This window comes from Miscanthus floridulus, chromosome 2, assembly GCF_019320115.1.
Source record: "Miscanthus floridulus cultivar M001 chromosome 2, ASM1932011v1, whole genome shotgun sequence".
Taxonomy (NCBI): Eukaryota; Viridiplantae; Streptophyta; class Magnoliopsida; order Poales; family Poaceae; genus Miscanthus; species Miscanthus floridulus.
The window spans coordinates 79,056,416-79,074,042 of NC_089581.1; the positions used below are offsets into that span (position 1 = coordinate 79,056,416).

At 48.6% G+C, this 17,627-nt stretch overlaps 1 protein-coding gene across 4 annotated transcripts in view; it reads left to right on the top strand.

Annotated features, from left to right (window-relative positions):
- The first annotated feature begins 250 nt into the window (after positions 1–250).
- The window catches only part of LOC136526405 (alpha-mannosidase-like), a 47,268-nt gene continuing 29,891 nt past the window's right edge, over positions 251–17,627 (top strand). The window contains exons 1-9 of one of the 4 annotated variants that reach the window (XM_066519079.1): positions 257–394; positions 494–705; positions 779–862; positions 6,162–6,250; positions 6,342–6,516; positions 6,702–6,821; positions 6,962–7,048; positions 7,145–7,216; positions 7,322–7,435. In XM_066519079.1, coding sequence (XP_066375176.1) covers positions 535–705; positions 779–862; positions 6,162–6,250; positions 6,342–6,516; positions 6,702–6,821; positions 6,962–7,048; positions 7,145–7,216; positions 7,322–7,435 — 912 coding nt within the window. In that variant the 5' untranslated portion in view covers positions 257–394; positions 494–534. Of the gene's footprint in view, positions 706–778; positions 863–4,183; positions 4,330–5,960; positions 5,975–6,161; positions 6,251–6,341; positions 6,517–6,701; positions 6,822–6,961; positions 7,049–7,144; positions 7,217–7,321; positions 7,436–17,627 lie in introns of those variants that run through there. The other 3 variants (XM_066519076.1, XM_066519084.1, XM_066519089.1) reach the window with 3 other exon arrangements.

Here is a 17,627-nt window from a genome sequence, read left to right on the forward strand (position 1 = left end):
CATGTCCGGTGATGATTAATATGAGGCCTTGTTGGAGCCTCTAGTCTAGCGGAAGATACAAGGGCCCCAGTTAGTAAAGCGCTTTCTGAAGGAGATGTACAGATAAAGGGAAAATGTGATCAGGTTAAACTACTCTGACCCAAATTTTACATTTTAGTACAAATGAAGGCTTTGGGAAGAAGCGTTGGCCAAAAAAAAAGTGGTAAGCAGTATATCATTTCTACCTTATTTTTGTCATAAACAGCCTAGTACCAAACAGGTGGTCACAGCTGCTTTTGAAGGAGGCCACCGTGAGGTCAGGGCCCGGTACTCATCACAAAACAATCGCCAACTACATGAAACCAACACCCAACGGCGCGTCCGCGTTGTAGGCGAGCTCCCACTCCACTGACAGGTGACCGTTCTGCGCTCGTCGTGGTCGGGGCCGGACGCTGAGGCATCCATCCATCTGACAAGAAGCCATCGACCATGGCGCCGGCGCTTGTGCTGGTAGCTCTTGTAGCGCTCGCGGTGGCAGCATCGACGACTACAGTCATGGAGGCATCGGCGTTCGCGGTGGGGTGCAACAACAGGAGCACCCCAGGTGGTGGAGGTACGGTGGTGGGGAACAAGCTGAACGTGCACCTGGTGCCGCACTCGCACGACGACGTCGGGTGGCTCATGACCATCGACCAGTACTACGTCGGATCCAACAACTCCATCCAGGTATTGTAACACAACACACCATGCCGCCTTCCTAGCTTGTCAGTTCATTCTCACCGGGGCTAGCTCCTGGCAGGGTGCGTGTGTGATGAACACGCTCGACTCCGTGGTGGACGCGCTCGCCAAGGACCCTGCCCGCAAGTTCATCATCGTCGAGCAGGTAAGAAGCACCACTTCTCCTGCTCGTACGTGTTCCATCGCCTCCCATCCTCGTCTGCTTTCTGCCCCACGACTTTTCCTAGTCCTTGGCGTTCTTGTCTTTGTGTGCCACTAATAGTTCCAAAGTTGTCTTTGCTGTAGTCGTAAGAGCAGAGAAACAGTGTAATTATTGCACGCCAGTTGGATGTCAGGATACTGACAGGTACAGAAAGACACAGAAGGGGTACACCACTAACCACCCGTTGTGTGCTATCTGCTGACTGTACGTTTGTGTTCCATGTCTCCCTCTGGTTTTTGGTTTTGCCCCCAATTCAACACGTGGGCCACTTTTTCACCCTGCAACCTGAATGCATCAAAGATTGATAAGCTCAACTGAATTTTTTTTACTGCCTACTACTACCAACCTCATGAGTCATGTCCAATAAAGTCACCATCTTCGTTGAAAGCTCTCAATCTATGTTTCCAGAAGTGTACGTACTAACTATTAGTATGAGACGATATGCAATTATGCATTATTGCGCACCAATTTGATGTTACAGAAGCCTAGCTTGGCCGCACCGCATGTGCACCTTCCATCCCATCCCCTACACAATGGAAATACTTATATATATATATATATATATATATATATATATATATATATATATATATATATATATATATATATATATATATATATATATATATATATATATATATATATAGAATTGAGTTAGTCGTCCTTCAACTTCAATTGGATTCCCTTTATTATCTGGGTGATGGAACTAGTGTGCTTCTGGCTTGGCTAATATATGGAGTGTTTAGTTGGTGGAATGACGTGGTCCAACATCATCTCACTCTCTAGTTTTTTTGTTTGGTTTGTGGAATAGAACGAGTTGATCTATAACTACCTCATTCCTCATAAGCTAATAATTAGTACTAGTATAAGGAATGTGGTCATTCCACCAAATTTAAGAAATGGACTCAGGATGCATCACTCCATCTAAGGTAAGTTGATTCCTCAAACCAAACACACAGATAATTACTCGCCCTGCAATATATAGTTACCATACAATATATAGTATCTATGGTCTGCTTAAAATGAAATAAAATTTTGACAGCCTCAGAGGGCAAATATATGAAATAATGAAAATTTAGGAGGCTTAATTTGATGAATCCTTATTTTAAAACGCACCCATATCTACCTACCTTGGTCATGGATTCCTATCATGTACAGTCGTACTAGTTAGTGCTAAAACATGGACACAAGTTGCAAAACCACCATGTCATAATCACTCAAAGCTTGACACAAGTGGTACAGTTTGTCTCTCAAATTGCGAGTACTGGACACAAGGATACCCCACAAGATAATCTAGATAAGCATTGGAGGATTCTGAGGATAGCAAGGACGACGACCCAGGATAGGGAGATGAGAGGAGAAGCCGGGGAAGGAAGGAAGGAGCCAAGGTGGAGGAACGGCAAGACCACCGATTGTTCGTCGTGTATCGTGTTGTCTTTCTCCTTTTTGTTGTACAACTAGGCTTGTAGCCTAGTAGCTTATACCTGTCTCCACCGTACGAGTCCAAAGGCCAGCCCATAATGCCTAGCCATCTCTTGGCCCAATTACTAGTAAGGGCTCCTTATACATGACAATGACATATATGGTCATAGATATTTCAGAAAAAATAAATAGTTTCGGTCTCTGCTAACATCAATTTCAGCTCATCGTTTGACCTCAAAATAAGAGAAAGGAGAACACAAACTAGAGAAAATAATTAATAGCCAAACAGACTGTCTCCCTCATATATATCTTTTCCCTACAACCTATGCTCGTAGATAACATTGCTGCAAAAATTATAGAAATGGAAACGACCTGATTAACTACCAGTAACTAACGACTATGAATATGCTCATAGATATGGATGTCCCAATATACCGGTTCCATGTTTATGAATTAAATGTCTATACGAAACAAAAGAATGAAACTTTGATTGAGATTGATTGTTTCCATGTTTCATTGCATTCTAAAATATGTTACTAAAAACAACTCTATGAAACTCTCCACTGAGAATGATCTTATTAGTCTAGTTTAGTGTAAATTTCGTGCCCATATAATAATGACACAATAGCAAAAATGTGTGGCATAGAAATTATGAGGACAAAGAGGAGATGAGCTTCATCTAGATTAAAACTAGTGCACGTCGTTTCCAACGTATTGGAAAGTAGGCGTGGAACTCTACTGTGACTGTTTGTTTCATCCCCACATGTTGGAACTGAGTGAAACTCCACTACAAGCATTTCATTTTATAACACTATGCAATATTAAATTAAAATACATAGATAAAAGTGTGAAATGAAACTATGCTTTGTGTGCTGATGGATCATCGATCAAGGCCAAGTCGGTCAATGAATTCCCCACCATCAACAATCCAGCTAAGCAAAATTCTGGTGTTGTGAATTACAAGAAGTTTTGGTGTCAATATAGTTAAGGGAGACATGGTCAACTTGCTACAGGAATGGCACTTGTTACAATTGTGGTGGGCTTGGTCATTTCGCTAGGGAATGTCCCAAGCCAAATTCAAAATTCATGCTTGACCAAACCAAACCAATGACAATGGGAGTAGTGGTGAGAGGTGGCGATACACAATAGCCAAGAGGTCATGGAGGTCCCATCTCTCAGCACGACGTGAGATTTGGAGGTAGAGGAGGTGCGTGAGTCTTCTCCCTTTGGTCGGTGCTCAAGGAAAAGCAAATTCAAAATGATCTCTCTCTATGAAGTTTGATTTCACCTAGAGTGTTCTATTTCATCACGCACACACTCTTGGAAACAGTGTAATAAAAATGTAGTACTAGACTAGAAATGGCCTTAGTTAATACATGGACCACAAGTCAAATTGCATTCTAAGTTACTGATGTCTGTGACCAGCAGACAGGTGGTACAAAAAAAAGTTGAAAAGTATTCTATCCATCTTGCAAAGCGTCTCATTCTCACTTCCAATTAGTCAAATATTTTTAACTTTAACCAAATATATATAAGAAATTATTAATATTTGCTGTGTATAATAAGTAAGATTAGGTTAATCATTTAATATATTTCTGTAACAAACTTATTTGGAGATTTTACAAGAGAAATTTTGCGATCCTTGGAAAAAATAACAACCATTCATATAACGAGATCTAATGGTTACAAAATAAGAAGAATCTATTAGGAAGAACTTAAGTTGTGGGACAGAACCAAAAATTAGTGGACCAGAAACTGATTAAAAATTTATTTTAAAGGTTACTTCGTGTAATTGTACTTTTCATGGCTCTGATTTGGCCCAACCCCAATGTAAATGCACAGCTATCCCGGTGAATTTGCTGGGACGATGGAATCGATGTATTCTCGGTGGCGGCGGCGGCGGCCGGCCGTCTCCCTCACTGCCGGTGCTCTCCTTCTCGTTTCTTCCACAATCACGTTGATGTTGGGCAGGACACCAGCCTTCCATGGTTAGAGCATCTCTGAGCGTTCCCTAAATATTTCTCTAAAAACATCATGTTTTTCAACTCCTAAAAAGGTATTGGGAGAAAAAAAGAAGGCTATCTCCAATAGTTCCTAATATTTCACTTCTAAAAAATAAAATTTTGGTCTCACTTGAGTTTTTTTTCGTTACTTTTTTCCGTGAGGAACTGTTCGTGATCGCGCATACATCGACCGCCACCGCCTCCTTCTTTCATGTTGCCGCAGCCCTGCACCTCCCAGGCGGAGTTGGCCTCCTCCCAGCAGGCCGTGGCCACATCAGAGGCGGTTGTGGTCAACTCCCAGCAGGCCGGCAGCACTTCCCCAGCCACAGGCCGCCGGTCATCTAGTATGACCAGCAGAGCAGCAGTATTTACCGGCCATGTACTCATCAGCAGAGCACAGTTGCATGCAGGCAATCAGTAGCACAGTATCAAGCAGCAGGCAACTAGTCCAATGCAAATAAAGCTGCTGGCTACCGGCCACCAAAACAAGCTAGCATCAGACGAACAAACCAAATTCACAGAACACAGGTACATTTAGCAACCGCAGGCCCGCCAACGCCGCCGTCCACAATCTCGCCTATCCCGGCGAGATTGCCGGACGCGCCGTGACGGCAGCTGCCGGCGCTGCCAAAAGAGCCAGCTGCAGGGGCGAGCGCGCAGGCCACGCGACCGAGAACGCTGCTGACGCCTTTTCAGAGCTCTTCCAGATGGGGTCTGGATCTACGCAGTCGTGGCCCTCCGCTGCCTCTGCCGTGCAGAGCGGCGTAACCGCCATGGTTCTGGACTACTCTCCTTTCCACACGACGACGGTTGCGACGAACTCCTCTCCAGTAGACGGCGGCGGCGACCCTCTACTTCGCACGCAAAGGGGAACGTCCGCGCCAAAAGACCGCACCAATACGGGAGACTGCGCGGGAGGCGACAATACGCGCCATGTCTATGGCGCGTAACTTTACGTGGATTGAGGGAGTTTTTCCGAAGCGCTAAAAGATTAGAGGATGTATTAGGAGTTATTGGGAGGGTTTTTTTCTCGTCTTGTTAAAAACTAAGGATTAGACGGAAATTTAGGAAACTCTAGCATCTGAACCCCGATAGCACGTCGGCCTCGCGGACACGGACGAACGCCCCCTGTCTCCTCCAATCCCAAGTTCCCAACCATCACTCCATCAGGTGTTGTTCTCTCTATTTCCCTTCCGTCCTCCAATCATGCTAGCTGCAGCAACAGAATTGCGTCACCCCAGATGTCAAGTTTGGTTAGTCTTCCTCCCATGCTTCACCTTTTCTTTGCTGCTTGTGCTGGTGTTGGACAGAAGAGCACCTGGGCGATCATGGAGGTGCTGCTCTTGTAGCAGACAGCAGATTTGGTGTTATTGTGCAGGAGCATACTGAGGCCGTGGCTACTCTCCCTAATGGGAACAATGGAATTGGCAATAGGAAATCGCCGCTGCTGCTCCCCTTAGCGAGAGCCTGCAGCAGGGCGTGCGAAATCACCTGCAAGGCTGCAAGCGGGCGGTGGCGAGTCCTGGCCCCTGGGAATTACTAAAGTATCCTTTACTACAAATAATTTTTTTTGTGATCGACGGCTGCAAATAATTCCATACGGAGGAACCGGTGGTTCCTTCCAAGCATAGTAATAAATCTCTTCTTTTTATAAATCTAATCAAACTTGATAAAGTTTGATCACCACTAAACCCTATGTGACTCTCCTTTTGGGATGGAGGGAGCAGGAGTATGTCACCCAAAATTTTCAAATGTGGAATGTAACTTTTGCTGTATCTCTTGTTTTTTTGGTAATTTACTTGTCCTTTTGCTGTCAGGCTTTCTTCCAAAGGTGGTGGGCACAGAAAAGCCTGACAATCAAGGCCATAGTCCACAAACTGGTCGATTCCGGTCAGCTAGAGTTCATGTATGGAATTTATTGGTTGTCCTTCTTCCCTTTGATCTTGGCTTCAGATTTATTTTCTCGTCTCAAATTTTTCTATGAATATTTTGTTCAGAAATGGTGGGTGGTGTATGCATGATGAAGCTGTTGTGCATTACATTGACATGATTGATCAGACCACACTTGGTCACCGGATGATCAAGAAACAGTTCGAAAAGATCCCAAGAGCTGGCTGGCAAATTGATCCTTTTGGTCATTCTGCAGTTCAAGCTTATTTGTTTGGAGCAGAGGTACTGTAAAAATCACATTTGGGATGACGTAAAAGTTCCTGAAGGAACTAAAGTAAAAAAAAACTTAGACCAACCTAGAAGATAGAAATCTACAAAAGCATTGTAACTGCTCTTGCCTTCTTATTTAATAAAACAAAAGGTGAACCATTTTATGTTTAACAATGTTTGCTTTAATGCAATTTTAGCTTGGTTTCGATTCTGTACATTTCGCAAGAATCGATTACCAAGATAGGGCAACCCGAAAAGCAGATAAAGGCCTAGAGGTTATATGGCGTGGCTCAAGATCTTTTGGTTCATCTTCACAGGTTTTTACCCTACATATATTTTTGTACATGCATTATCTAAAAAACATATATTTTTGTACATCACTATATGTATATTCATTAGCATGAGTGGCTAATTTGAATTTTAGAAAAATCCATTTAACTATACAATTAAATTGCAGATCTTCACGAATGTATTTCCTGACCATTATAATGCACCAGATGGCTTCAGCTTCGAAGTTTTGGCTGAAAATGTCATACCCGTTCAGGTAAATATTTATACATAACAAGTTTCATGCTCCTGAAGTTTACTGATGTTCCTTATGGAACCTTACATTTATTTCAATCAATACAACCATTTGTAGGATGACATGTCACTCTTTGACTATAATGTCCAAGAACGTGTAAATGATTTTGTTGCTACAGCCATAGCACAGGTAGAACTCCAACCTGTGATAGCTCTTGGTCGGCTAGAGCGATTTGAATTTATGTTTCCAACTAAAAACTGCAACTCTCTTATGATGCGATGTTTTGATACTCAGGCAAATGTTACACGTACAAACCACATAATGTGGACCATGGGGGATGATTTTAACTACCAGTATGCTGAATCCTGGTTTCACAATATGGACAAACTTATTCAATATGTGAACAAGGTTTGCTAGTTTTATCCAACCATGCCAAGTTTTGATGCATAGTTTTCATGTACTAGACTCGTGTTTGTTATTTTTGCAAACTCTATTGCTAAAATGTTATATTTTAATTTCCTAAAAGATATGATTTTAATTCTGCTGAGAGGCAGGATGCCGTTAGAGTCATGGTGGATGCCTCCAAGATTGATGTTGTTTGCCTACAAGAAACTAAAATGAGTACGGTTTCCAGGCGTCTAGTCCTGTCCATGTTAGGAAGTGAATTTGATAATAATTTCATTTACCTTCCTTTCGATGGAGCCAGTGGTGGAATTTTGGTGGCTTGGCGGATTCAACTGGGCACTGTTGGAGCTACCAGGGTGGATGCTCACAGTGTCTCAGTTCAATTCTGCCCGTCTGATGGTAGTGCGTGGTGGTTGACCTGTGTATATGGCCCCCAACAAGATCAAGACAAGATCCAATTTCTTCAAGAGCTGAGGGATTTTAGAGTCTAGTGCTCTGGGCCATGGATGGTAATCGGGGACTTCAATGTTATTTATAAGGAGGAGGACAAAAACAATTCCAATCTTAATAGAGCAATGATGGGAAGGTTCAGAAGATGGATAAATGATTTGGGGGTTTGTCGGGGACCTAATACTGGGGTACCCAATGAGGTGGAGCTAATAACCATCGAACGTTGATGCTTTTAGTCAGACAAGAACGCTAATACACTTCTTGCCCGAACGGCGGAAGATTGGTTCCGCCTCGCCTGACCCCCGAGGGCTAGACTCCGCCTCGCCCGATGGCTGAGGGCTAGCTCTGCCTCGCCCGACGTCGGAGGGCTGGCTCCGCCTCGCCCGATAGCAGAGGGCAGGCTCCGCCTAGACCAACGGCTGAGGGCAGGCTCCGCCTCGTCTGATGGCTGAGGGTTGTCTCCGCCTCGCCCAATGACTGCGCCCTGCTCCTTCATGATGACGAGCACAAGGTAAGACAGGATATTCGAGTCAACCGCAGTACCGAGAACCATACCCTGCACGTCTACAGAAAAGTACCATCAGGATACAATGGGACGGGCGCGTTAAGCCCTTCGAGGCATGGCAGAGCTCGAACAGTGTTGTAGGCACCGACTTTGGTCTTACAGTGTTGTGGGCGCCGCCATCAGCCCTCGGGCGCGGTTCCTAACATTAGCATACGACAACCACTACAATCCAAGAGGGAACTCACATCATCAACAGTAACAGGCGTATAGTCACTTCCCCGTCTACTCCCCGCAGAGTCATGCCTCGGCACCCTAACACACCGCACCGTCCGCCAGGGGAGGATGGGACGTGACCACTCGCTGAAACAAAGCCAGAGCCTGGCCCTATCAGGATCAGCGAAACATGCTATCCCTGGCATGGTCTGCCATGTCAGCAGAGTAGGCTCAAGGGAAAAGGAAGACCCGGCACCTTCAAAGGACCTTCTCTACATTTAGTTTTTTCCTCTTTCTCCCATTTGTAATCCCTGTTCCCCCTTGGTCTATAAAAGGGAGGGCAGGGAACCCCACTAGAAGAGACAGATCGATTTGATAGACAACACATCACACAACACACAGCCAAGTAGCAACCAAGCTCTCGGCATCCTTTTGACTCTTCCATCAGAGACTTGGGACCTATCCCTCTCTCGACCTTTGTACCCCCTACTACGAACCTTTTTCGGTACTAATAACATGAGCAGCAGCAAACTGGACGTAGAGACATTCTGCTCGAACCAGTATAAACCTTGTGTCCTTTAGTACACCTTCCGAGCCTAACGCGCAACAAATATAAATTTACTAGTTGGTGTTTGTTCAAAACACCGACAGTTGGCACGCTAGGTAGGTGCCTTTGCGTGTTCCAAATCAAGCTGGGTCTCGGGGGCACACGTGCGTTTTGGTGACGTAGACTTCATCGTCACGGTGGGAGGAGAGTTGGCGTTGGCCCATGCCACCATCCAATCTCTCCCCTCCATCCGCTTCAACTACGGGAGGCTTGAGCGCTAGCCTAGCGTCTCCCTTGGACCCCAGCCATTCAGGGAGGACCCACGCCGCCTCACCCTCTCTCTGAAACACTCCGCATGGAGTGCCTCGACGACGCTTCCGTTTGGTCTCCACAACGACGCGGTGACCATTAGCCACCTTGTGGCGCAGTGCACGATCCCGTCCCCCGCGAACAACGAGTTCGTGGGGATGATTGAAAGCATCATGGAATCCCTCCATGGCCTCCTCGTGGAGGAGCCAGGGTCGGACTCTAGCTCTGACTCTAGCAGGGGGAGCCATCAACCCTCCTGGGAATGTTTCATGGTAGGTACCCCCGAGGGACATGTCGAAAGCATCTCCATGGAGGAGGCTACCCCGGCAGGAAACCTTGGCGATGGAACATAAGGGGGACAGTGGCCCTGCCTCATGTTGGGGTGGAGCAGCTAAGAGCTCGAAAGCGAGAGATCAAGGAAGCTAGAATCCAGCTTGTGTGAGAATGTGCGAAGGTCGATCGGGAGATCGAACGCCGTGGAGACGGTGGGCGCGCACGCCAGGGCCCGTGATGTGAATCGAAGGATCATCGCCGATGATGAAGCCCTTCCTCGCTTCGCCTGGGCAAGCCAAAACATCGCCACTGAGATGGCCTTGCTCCATGGCCTTCTAGAGGCCATGATGCCCGAGGATCGTCAGGCCCACCGCGAGATTCGCCCGCTACTCGAGCGAGCGGAGGCGCAGTAGGCTGAGAGCTCGCTGTCTTGACGACGTGAGCTCGATGCTAGCCAATGCACAACCTTGGCGCGCCCCACCAGGGACACGTCAGTCCATCAGGCACCACAAGGCGGTAGGCAGCGCGTCGCGGTCCCGGTGCATCAATGCCTTGGCCGCAACCACGACGTATGCAGCACCCTCGACGCCCGCATATGCACCTACAGTGACCCGAGAGAAGGAGCCCACCATGGCTATCATCCTCGTCACGGTGGACGCTATGACAACGGCGAGGACCGGAGCCCAATCCTCAGCCTGCCAGGCCCTTAGGCCTTTGGCCGATACATCCTCAACGCTGGTTTTCCCACCAAGGTACCAACCGCCTACCAATATCCCTAAGTACTCTGGGGGGACAAACCCCGAACTTTGGCTCAAAGACTATCGGCTTGCCTACCAAGCCGGTGGAACAGATAATGATGACTTCATTGTCCGCAACCTTCCACTATTCTTTGCTGATTTGGCTTGAGCATGGTTGGAACACCTACCGTCCAACATGATCTAGAGTTGGGTGGATCTGAAGGAGATCTTTGTGGGGAACTTCCAGGGCACATACAAGTGCCCTGGGAACCCATGGGACCTCAAGAACTACCGTCAGAAGGCCGGTGAGACCCTTCATTGGTACATCCGGCGCTTCTCCCAGCAGTGCAATGAGCTCCCTAACATCACCGACGCCGACGTGATAGGAGCCTTCCTGTCCGTGATGACCTACGAGTCTTTGGTTCATAAGCTAGGACGTAAGGGCCCACGAACCACCAAGGAACTCCTAGACATCACCACCAGCCACGCCTTAGGAGAAGAGGCGGTCAGAGCAATCTTTGATCGTATCGAAGGCAAGGCAAGGCAAGATGAGGGCGCTGGCGAAGGCACCTCCAATCGTTCCGCCAAAAGGAAGAACGAGAAGCAACGGCATGAGGACTCGCTCGTGGCTGCTGCTGACCTCAAGGGTGGTCAGAAGCCCACGTAGGGCACTCCAAACCACTTTGAAAAATTACTCGAGGGGCCATGCCTGAACCATGCCTTTCTAGTTAAGCATCTGCTCAAGGACTGCAGCCTCATGCAGCGGTTCTTGTCCGGAGGCTCCAATAAAGGGGAGCAAGGGAAGGACCCTGCCCCCACTACAGATGACGCCGAGGAGAAGGACGATGACTTTCCAACGTCGGATGACTAACTTATGATCTTCAAAGGATCGGTGGCCTATGACTCCAAACGTCGTCAGAAGGTTGCACGCCGCGAGGTCTATACGACCGAACCGGCCACGCCTGCCTTCCTCTAGTGGTCAGAGTCTGCCATAACCTTCGATCAGGCCGACCATCCAGATAGCGTCCCACACCCAGGGAGATATCCGCTCGTGGTTGACCCGATCATTGGCCCAAAGTGACTCACCAAAGTACTGATGGATGGTGGTAGCAGCCTCAACATCATGTACGCAAAGACGCTCGATGAGATGGGCGTCGACCGGACATGCCTCTAACCAACCCGAGAGCCTTTGGACGGCATCGTGCCCAGAAAGTAGGCCATGCCACTCGGGCAGATCGATCTGCCCATCATCTTTGTGTATCAGTTCAATTACAGAACTAAGACCCTCACCTTCGAGGTGGTTGGGTTCCCCAGAACTTTCCATGCCATCCTGGGACGTCCATGCTACGTGAAGTTCATGGCTATCCCCAACTATACATATCTCAAGCTGAAGATGCCGGGCCCCCACAGGATCATCACCATCGACACCTCCTTCTAGCAGGCCTATGAGTGCGAGGTCGAGTGCTATGGCCATGCCGCAGCGATCATCGCCTCTAGGGAACTCGCCGCCCTCAAGGAGGTCACCAAAAAAGCGCCCGATGCCAAGAAGTCGACCGGGTCGTTTGAACCAGCCGAGGGCTATAAGGAAGTCCTCATAGACCCCAACAACTCCGAGGGAAAAATGGTACACATTGGCACCACACTTTCCTTCGAATAGGAAAGTGCGCTCGTTGACTTTCTCAGCGACAACAAAGACATCTTTGCGTGGAAACCCTTGGATATGCTAGGCATTCCGACGGAGGTCGCCGAGCATACCTTGAAAATCCACTTGGGCTCTAGGCCGTTGAAGCAACGCCTACGGCACTTCGACAAGGAGAAACACAGGGCCATCGGTGAGGAGATAGCCAAACTTTCGGCGGCAAGATTCATCAAGGAAGTGTACCACCCAGAGTGGTTAGCTAATCCCGTTCTTGTGTGAAAGAAGAGTGGGAAATGGAGGATGTGTGTTGACTATATGGGCCTGAACAAGGCATGCCCAAAGGATCCGTTTCCTTTGCCGCCCATAGACCAAATAGTCGGCTCTACCTCGGGGTGCAAAACCCTCTGCTTCCTTGATGCGTACTCCAGCTACCATCAAATCATGATGAAAGAGTCCGACTAACTCGCGACATCTTTCATCACCCCCTTCGGATCATTCTGCTACATCTCAATGCCTTTCGGTCAGAAGAACACTGGGGCTACATACCAGCATTGTATGCTCAAATGCTTCAGGGACCTCATCGGGCAGACCATTGAGGCCTACGTTGATGACATCATGGTTAAGTCCAAATGGGCTGACCACCTCATTGCCGATCTTGAGCAAACCTTTGCAAAACTCCAAGCGAATAGCATCAAACTCAATTCCGAGAAATGTGTTTTCGGGGTCCCAAGGGGCATGCTGCTCGGCTTCATTATCTTCGAGCGTGGCATCAAAGGCAACCTAGAGAAAATCTCAGCCATCACAAGGATGGACCCGATTTAGAACATAAAGGGGGTTCAACGAATCACAGGGTGCCTAGCCGCACTCAGCCGATTTATTTTGCGCCTCGGCGAATGAGGTCTCCCCCTTTATCGACTCTTGAAGAAAGCTGACCGCTTCAAGTGGACATCTGAGGCCCAGGAGGCACTTGACAGGGTCAAACTACTTCTAACAAGGGCCTCGATCCTAGTTCCTCCAAGCAACAGAGAATCCCTCTTGCTATACATAGCGGCCACCACACAAGTGGTCAGCGTCGCCCTGGTAGTAGAGCGGGAGGAAGAGGGGCACGCCCTCAAGGTGCAACGCCCTGTGTACTTCATCAGCAAGGTACTATCCGACTCTAAGACCCGCAACTCCCAAATCCAGAAGCTCCTATACGCTGTCCTCATCACCAAGAGAAAGCTACGCCACCACTTTGAGTCACACCCTATGACAATCGTGACATCGTTCCCCCTCGATGAAGTCGTCTAGAGCCAGGACACCACGGGAAGAACCGCAAAGTGGGCACTCAAGTTGATGGATCAAGGCATCACGTATGCCTCGTGAACGGCGATCAAGTCCTAGGTGTTGGCTGACTTCATCGTGGAATGGACTGAGGTCCAAACACCACCAGCGGTCGTCGATCAAGATTATTGGACGATGTACTTCGATGGGTCACTGATGAAGAAGGGCGCTGATGTAGGGCTGGTCTTCATGTCACCCCTCGGGGTTCGCATGAGGTACATGGTTCATCTCCATTTCCCCTCACCTAATAATGCGGTCGAGTATGAAGCACTCATCAACGGCCTACGCATCGCCATCGAGTTGGGCATCCGATGCCTTGACATCTGGGGCGACTCCCAGCTGGTCATCAACCAAGTCATGATGGAGTCAAGCTATCATGATGCCAAGATGGCTGTGTACTACCAAGAAGTCCGATGACTGGAGGACAAATTCGATGGCCTCGAACTCAATCACATCCCAAGGCGCCTCAATGAGGCGGCCGACGCGCTGGCAAAGGCGGCGTCTGGTCGAGAGCTAGTACCAATGGGTGTCTTCGCCAATGACCAACACAAGCCCTCGGTATGCTACAAAGGATCAGAATGGGCCAACAATGGTCCATCTGATCTAGCCTCAGGGGCTAGCCAATCGATGGCTTCATCCGACCCTGAGGTCATGGAGCTTGAAGAGGATCCAGCGACAGAGCCCAACCCTCTGATCGATTGGAGAACGCTCTACCTCGACTATCTCCTCTGTGACACGCTACCGATGGACAAGATGAAAGCCTGACAGCTCGCACGTCGCACTAAGTCCTTTGTTCTTGTAGAAGGCAAACTATACAAACAAAGCCACATCGGGATCCTGTAGCTTTGCATCCCCATCGAACAGGGGAAGCTTTTGCTTAGCGATATCCACGGTGGGGTCTGCGGTCACCACACCGCACCTAGAACCTTGGTTGGGAACGCATTTCGATAGGGCTTCGACTGGCCCACTAGAGTAGCCGATGCCGAGCAGATCGTACGCACTTGCGAAGGGTGCTACTACTATGCTCGGCAAACTCACCACCTGGCCTAGGCACTCTAGATGATCCCCATCACATGGCCCTTCGTGGTCTAGGGGCTTGATCTGGTTGGGCCTCTCAAGAAGGCGTCCGGGGGCTACACCCACTTACTTGTCACCATAGACAAGTTCACAAAATGGATCAAAGCTCGGCCGATCTCTGTGATCAAGTCCAAGCAAGCTGTGTTGTTCTTCCTTGACATCATCAATTGCTTTGGAGTACTAAACTCCATCATCATGGATAACGGCACATAGTTCACCGGTAAGAAATTCCTTTGATTCTGCGATAAACAACACATCTGGATCAATTGGGCCACCGTCGCACACCCCGAACGAACGAGCAGGTCGAGCGTGCAAACGGCATGCTCCTACAGGGCCTCAAGCCTAGGATCTTCAACTGGTTGAACAAGTTCGGCACACGCTAGGTCGCTGAGCTCCCTATGGTGCTCTGGAGCCTAAGGACAACTCCTAGCCGAGCCACTGGCTACACGCCTTTCTTCATGTTCTATGGTTCCAAGGCCATCCTCCCAACTGACCTTGACTATGGAGCACCAAGGATCCGAGCATATGACAAATAGGGAGCTAAGGCATCCCACGAAGACGCCATGGACCAGCTAGATGAAGCTCGTGACATTGCCCTCCTCTACTTAGCCAAGTACCAGCAGGCACTACGTCGGTACCACAGCCGACAAGTGCGAGACTGAGCCTTCAATGTCGGGGACCTGGTTCTCTACCTCGTGCAGAGCAACAAGGACCGTCACAAGCTCTTCCTACCCTAGGAGGGGCTGTACATCGTCGCAGAAGTACTTTGGCCAGGCGCCTACAAGTTGAAAACCATCGACGGCGAGGTCTTCACCAACGCCTGGAACATTGAGCAGCTACATCATTTTTACCCTTAAATAAACACATACTTTCTCTTATCAATTTTTGTCATAAAAATCCCCGATCTTTTCGTGACATTCGACCCCTACAAAGTGTGAGGGGTCGGACCTCACTCAGGGGCTGGTATGACTACGTTTATCTTGCAAACTTTCTTTGAGTTATTTTGCAAACATTCTCTATGTTTTCCTTCTTTTCTCATGGTAAGTCCTAAGGGCTAGGATTGCAGGAACAAAAATCTGAGTATAACCGGTAGGACTGCAAGAAACCCATGACCTAGCGGCTACTCTTTGCTCACCAGCGTAATCAGAATTGGCTCTCCTGCACTCTGAACCTTTTTGCGACCTTAGCTATGGGAAGGGCTAGAAGGCACTGAACCTCTTTTATAAAAAGGGGGAGAAGAGCTGAAAAGCTAATTGCCATAACAAAATTTGAGAACTTGTTCATTTTTTGCACAAATTCATCGCTTACAAAGTGATGTCATCACAAAAAGGGACTAATGTATTCATAAATACAAAAGACTGTGCACACGGGGGCTCCCCCACAACTTATTCGATTACAGTTTCTGACTAGTTCTACTGTAAGTACTACTACGGTCGCCACGCCACGCTCTCCATCGGTGATGTCCTACCGCTCCATGGGATCCTCGAGGGCGTCGTCGTCTACAATGTCGAGCACCACGTCGGTAACCATGGCACCTTCGCCAGGGCATCCAGGGACTATGCCATCGTGATCAGCTGCAACCCTGACAATGGCACCTGGACAGGGGGAACTGCCCACCGAAGAGTGGTCACCATGGCTGATGGATGTCGACAACTCATCAAGCTTCATGAACTGGCCGATCTTAGCGGCTGCAAGGGCAAAGCCCCCCATCGACATAGTCCTAGGCGGCTTCCCCACCGACGAGACTCGCCTAGAGAAGATTCGTCGGAAGAGCTTCCCATACGGCTCCATCCCGATGAAGGCCTCGTGAACAATGGCAAAACCGACGACGCTCAGCACCCTCCAGTGCGCCTCCTCCTTCGGCAGAAGCGGTCCCTTCTTGGCGAAGGCAGTCGACACCATCTTATCTATGTTGGATGACCACCAGCTCAACATCGCGCTCTGGATTCATGAGCGGATTTGTGAGTTTTTCTCTCCCTGGTATTACCCTCTCTCACTTAGGAACCACTGCGATGCACGAACACATTCGGTGAAAAGGAAGAAGGAGAGGAGGTAGCAGCTCAAGAATAGGCAAAGGAATGGGGATAAGAACCCCTTTTGTCCCCCTGTTTAAGGAGGAGACGCAGTAGCGGAGGAAAGTCGAAAGGTTGGCACAAAAAACCCTCTACCTTCACCTATTCAATTCAGATGGGAAATCAATGCTGACTAGAATTCGAGGGGACGCGCCTGGACTGACGGGACATGCTCTGATCGATAAGACATCGCCTGGTCAAACAAGATGTTGCCTGGGCATGGCCCACCACTACCGCATGCTAAGCACGAGAATAAGGGCGCACCCGCATGTAGGCGACTCTCCGCTTCCCCAGGCAGGACCTGGAATGACCCAACGACGGAACCTCTATCAAGGGGAGCCCAACGAGCCTCCTGAGTCGATCAGACGGCCAAGGGGAATGCCAAACAAATGGCCGCCGAAAGATAAGCACCTTTGTTTACTTACTTTGAGTGTCAATTCTACTACCGAGCCTCCGACCCCAGAAATGGCAGGGGCGCGGATATCGCTCGGGGGCTACCGAGAGTGTCTACATGTTTAGACATTCTCTTCGCCCAACCCCTCCTTACGTATAAAAACTAGAGACACAGTGTGCAGGTGTAAAACTTTGAGTAAAGCTGGACGAACCGCTAGACCCTACACCCCAGCAGCTATGACATTTTTGTTCACCAGTATAATCGAATTCACAGTTCCCCGCACCCAAAGTTTTGGCATCCTCCTTCTCAAGAAGGGTTCGAAGGGGTCCTCCTGCAAAATCACCTTCAAGGAGAAGTTGTCAGGTAGCCTAAATCGATCGAATGGCTCGAATCACTGCTGAGAGATAGAAACAAAAAATTGCAATGCTCGTGCAGGTTACACCGGCCCTGTCACGAACGTTGGACTCGAACCCCGCACGAACATGTCCGGTAAGAGCTTCTCGTCACTCATGCCACCAAGGTAACATCACCGACCCCTGCTTTCATTTTAATTAAATCATACATTAATCCCATACATCCAAAACGTATCATATGCAATTGCTGCATCTCAATGCTTCGTGTCGCGTCACGAAGCAGTAGTCGCCTCATTCGATATG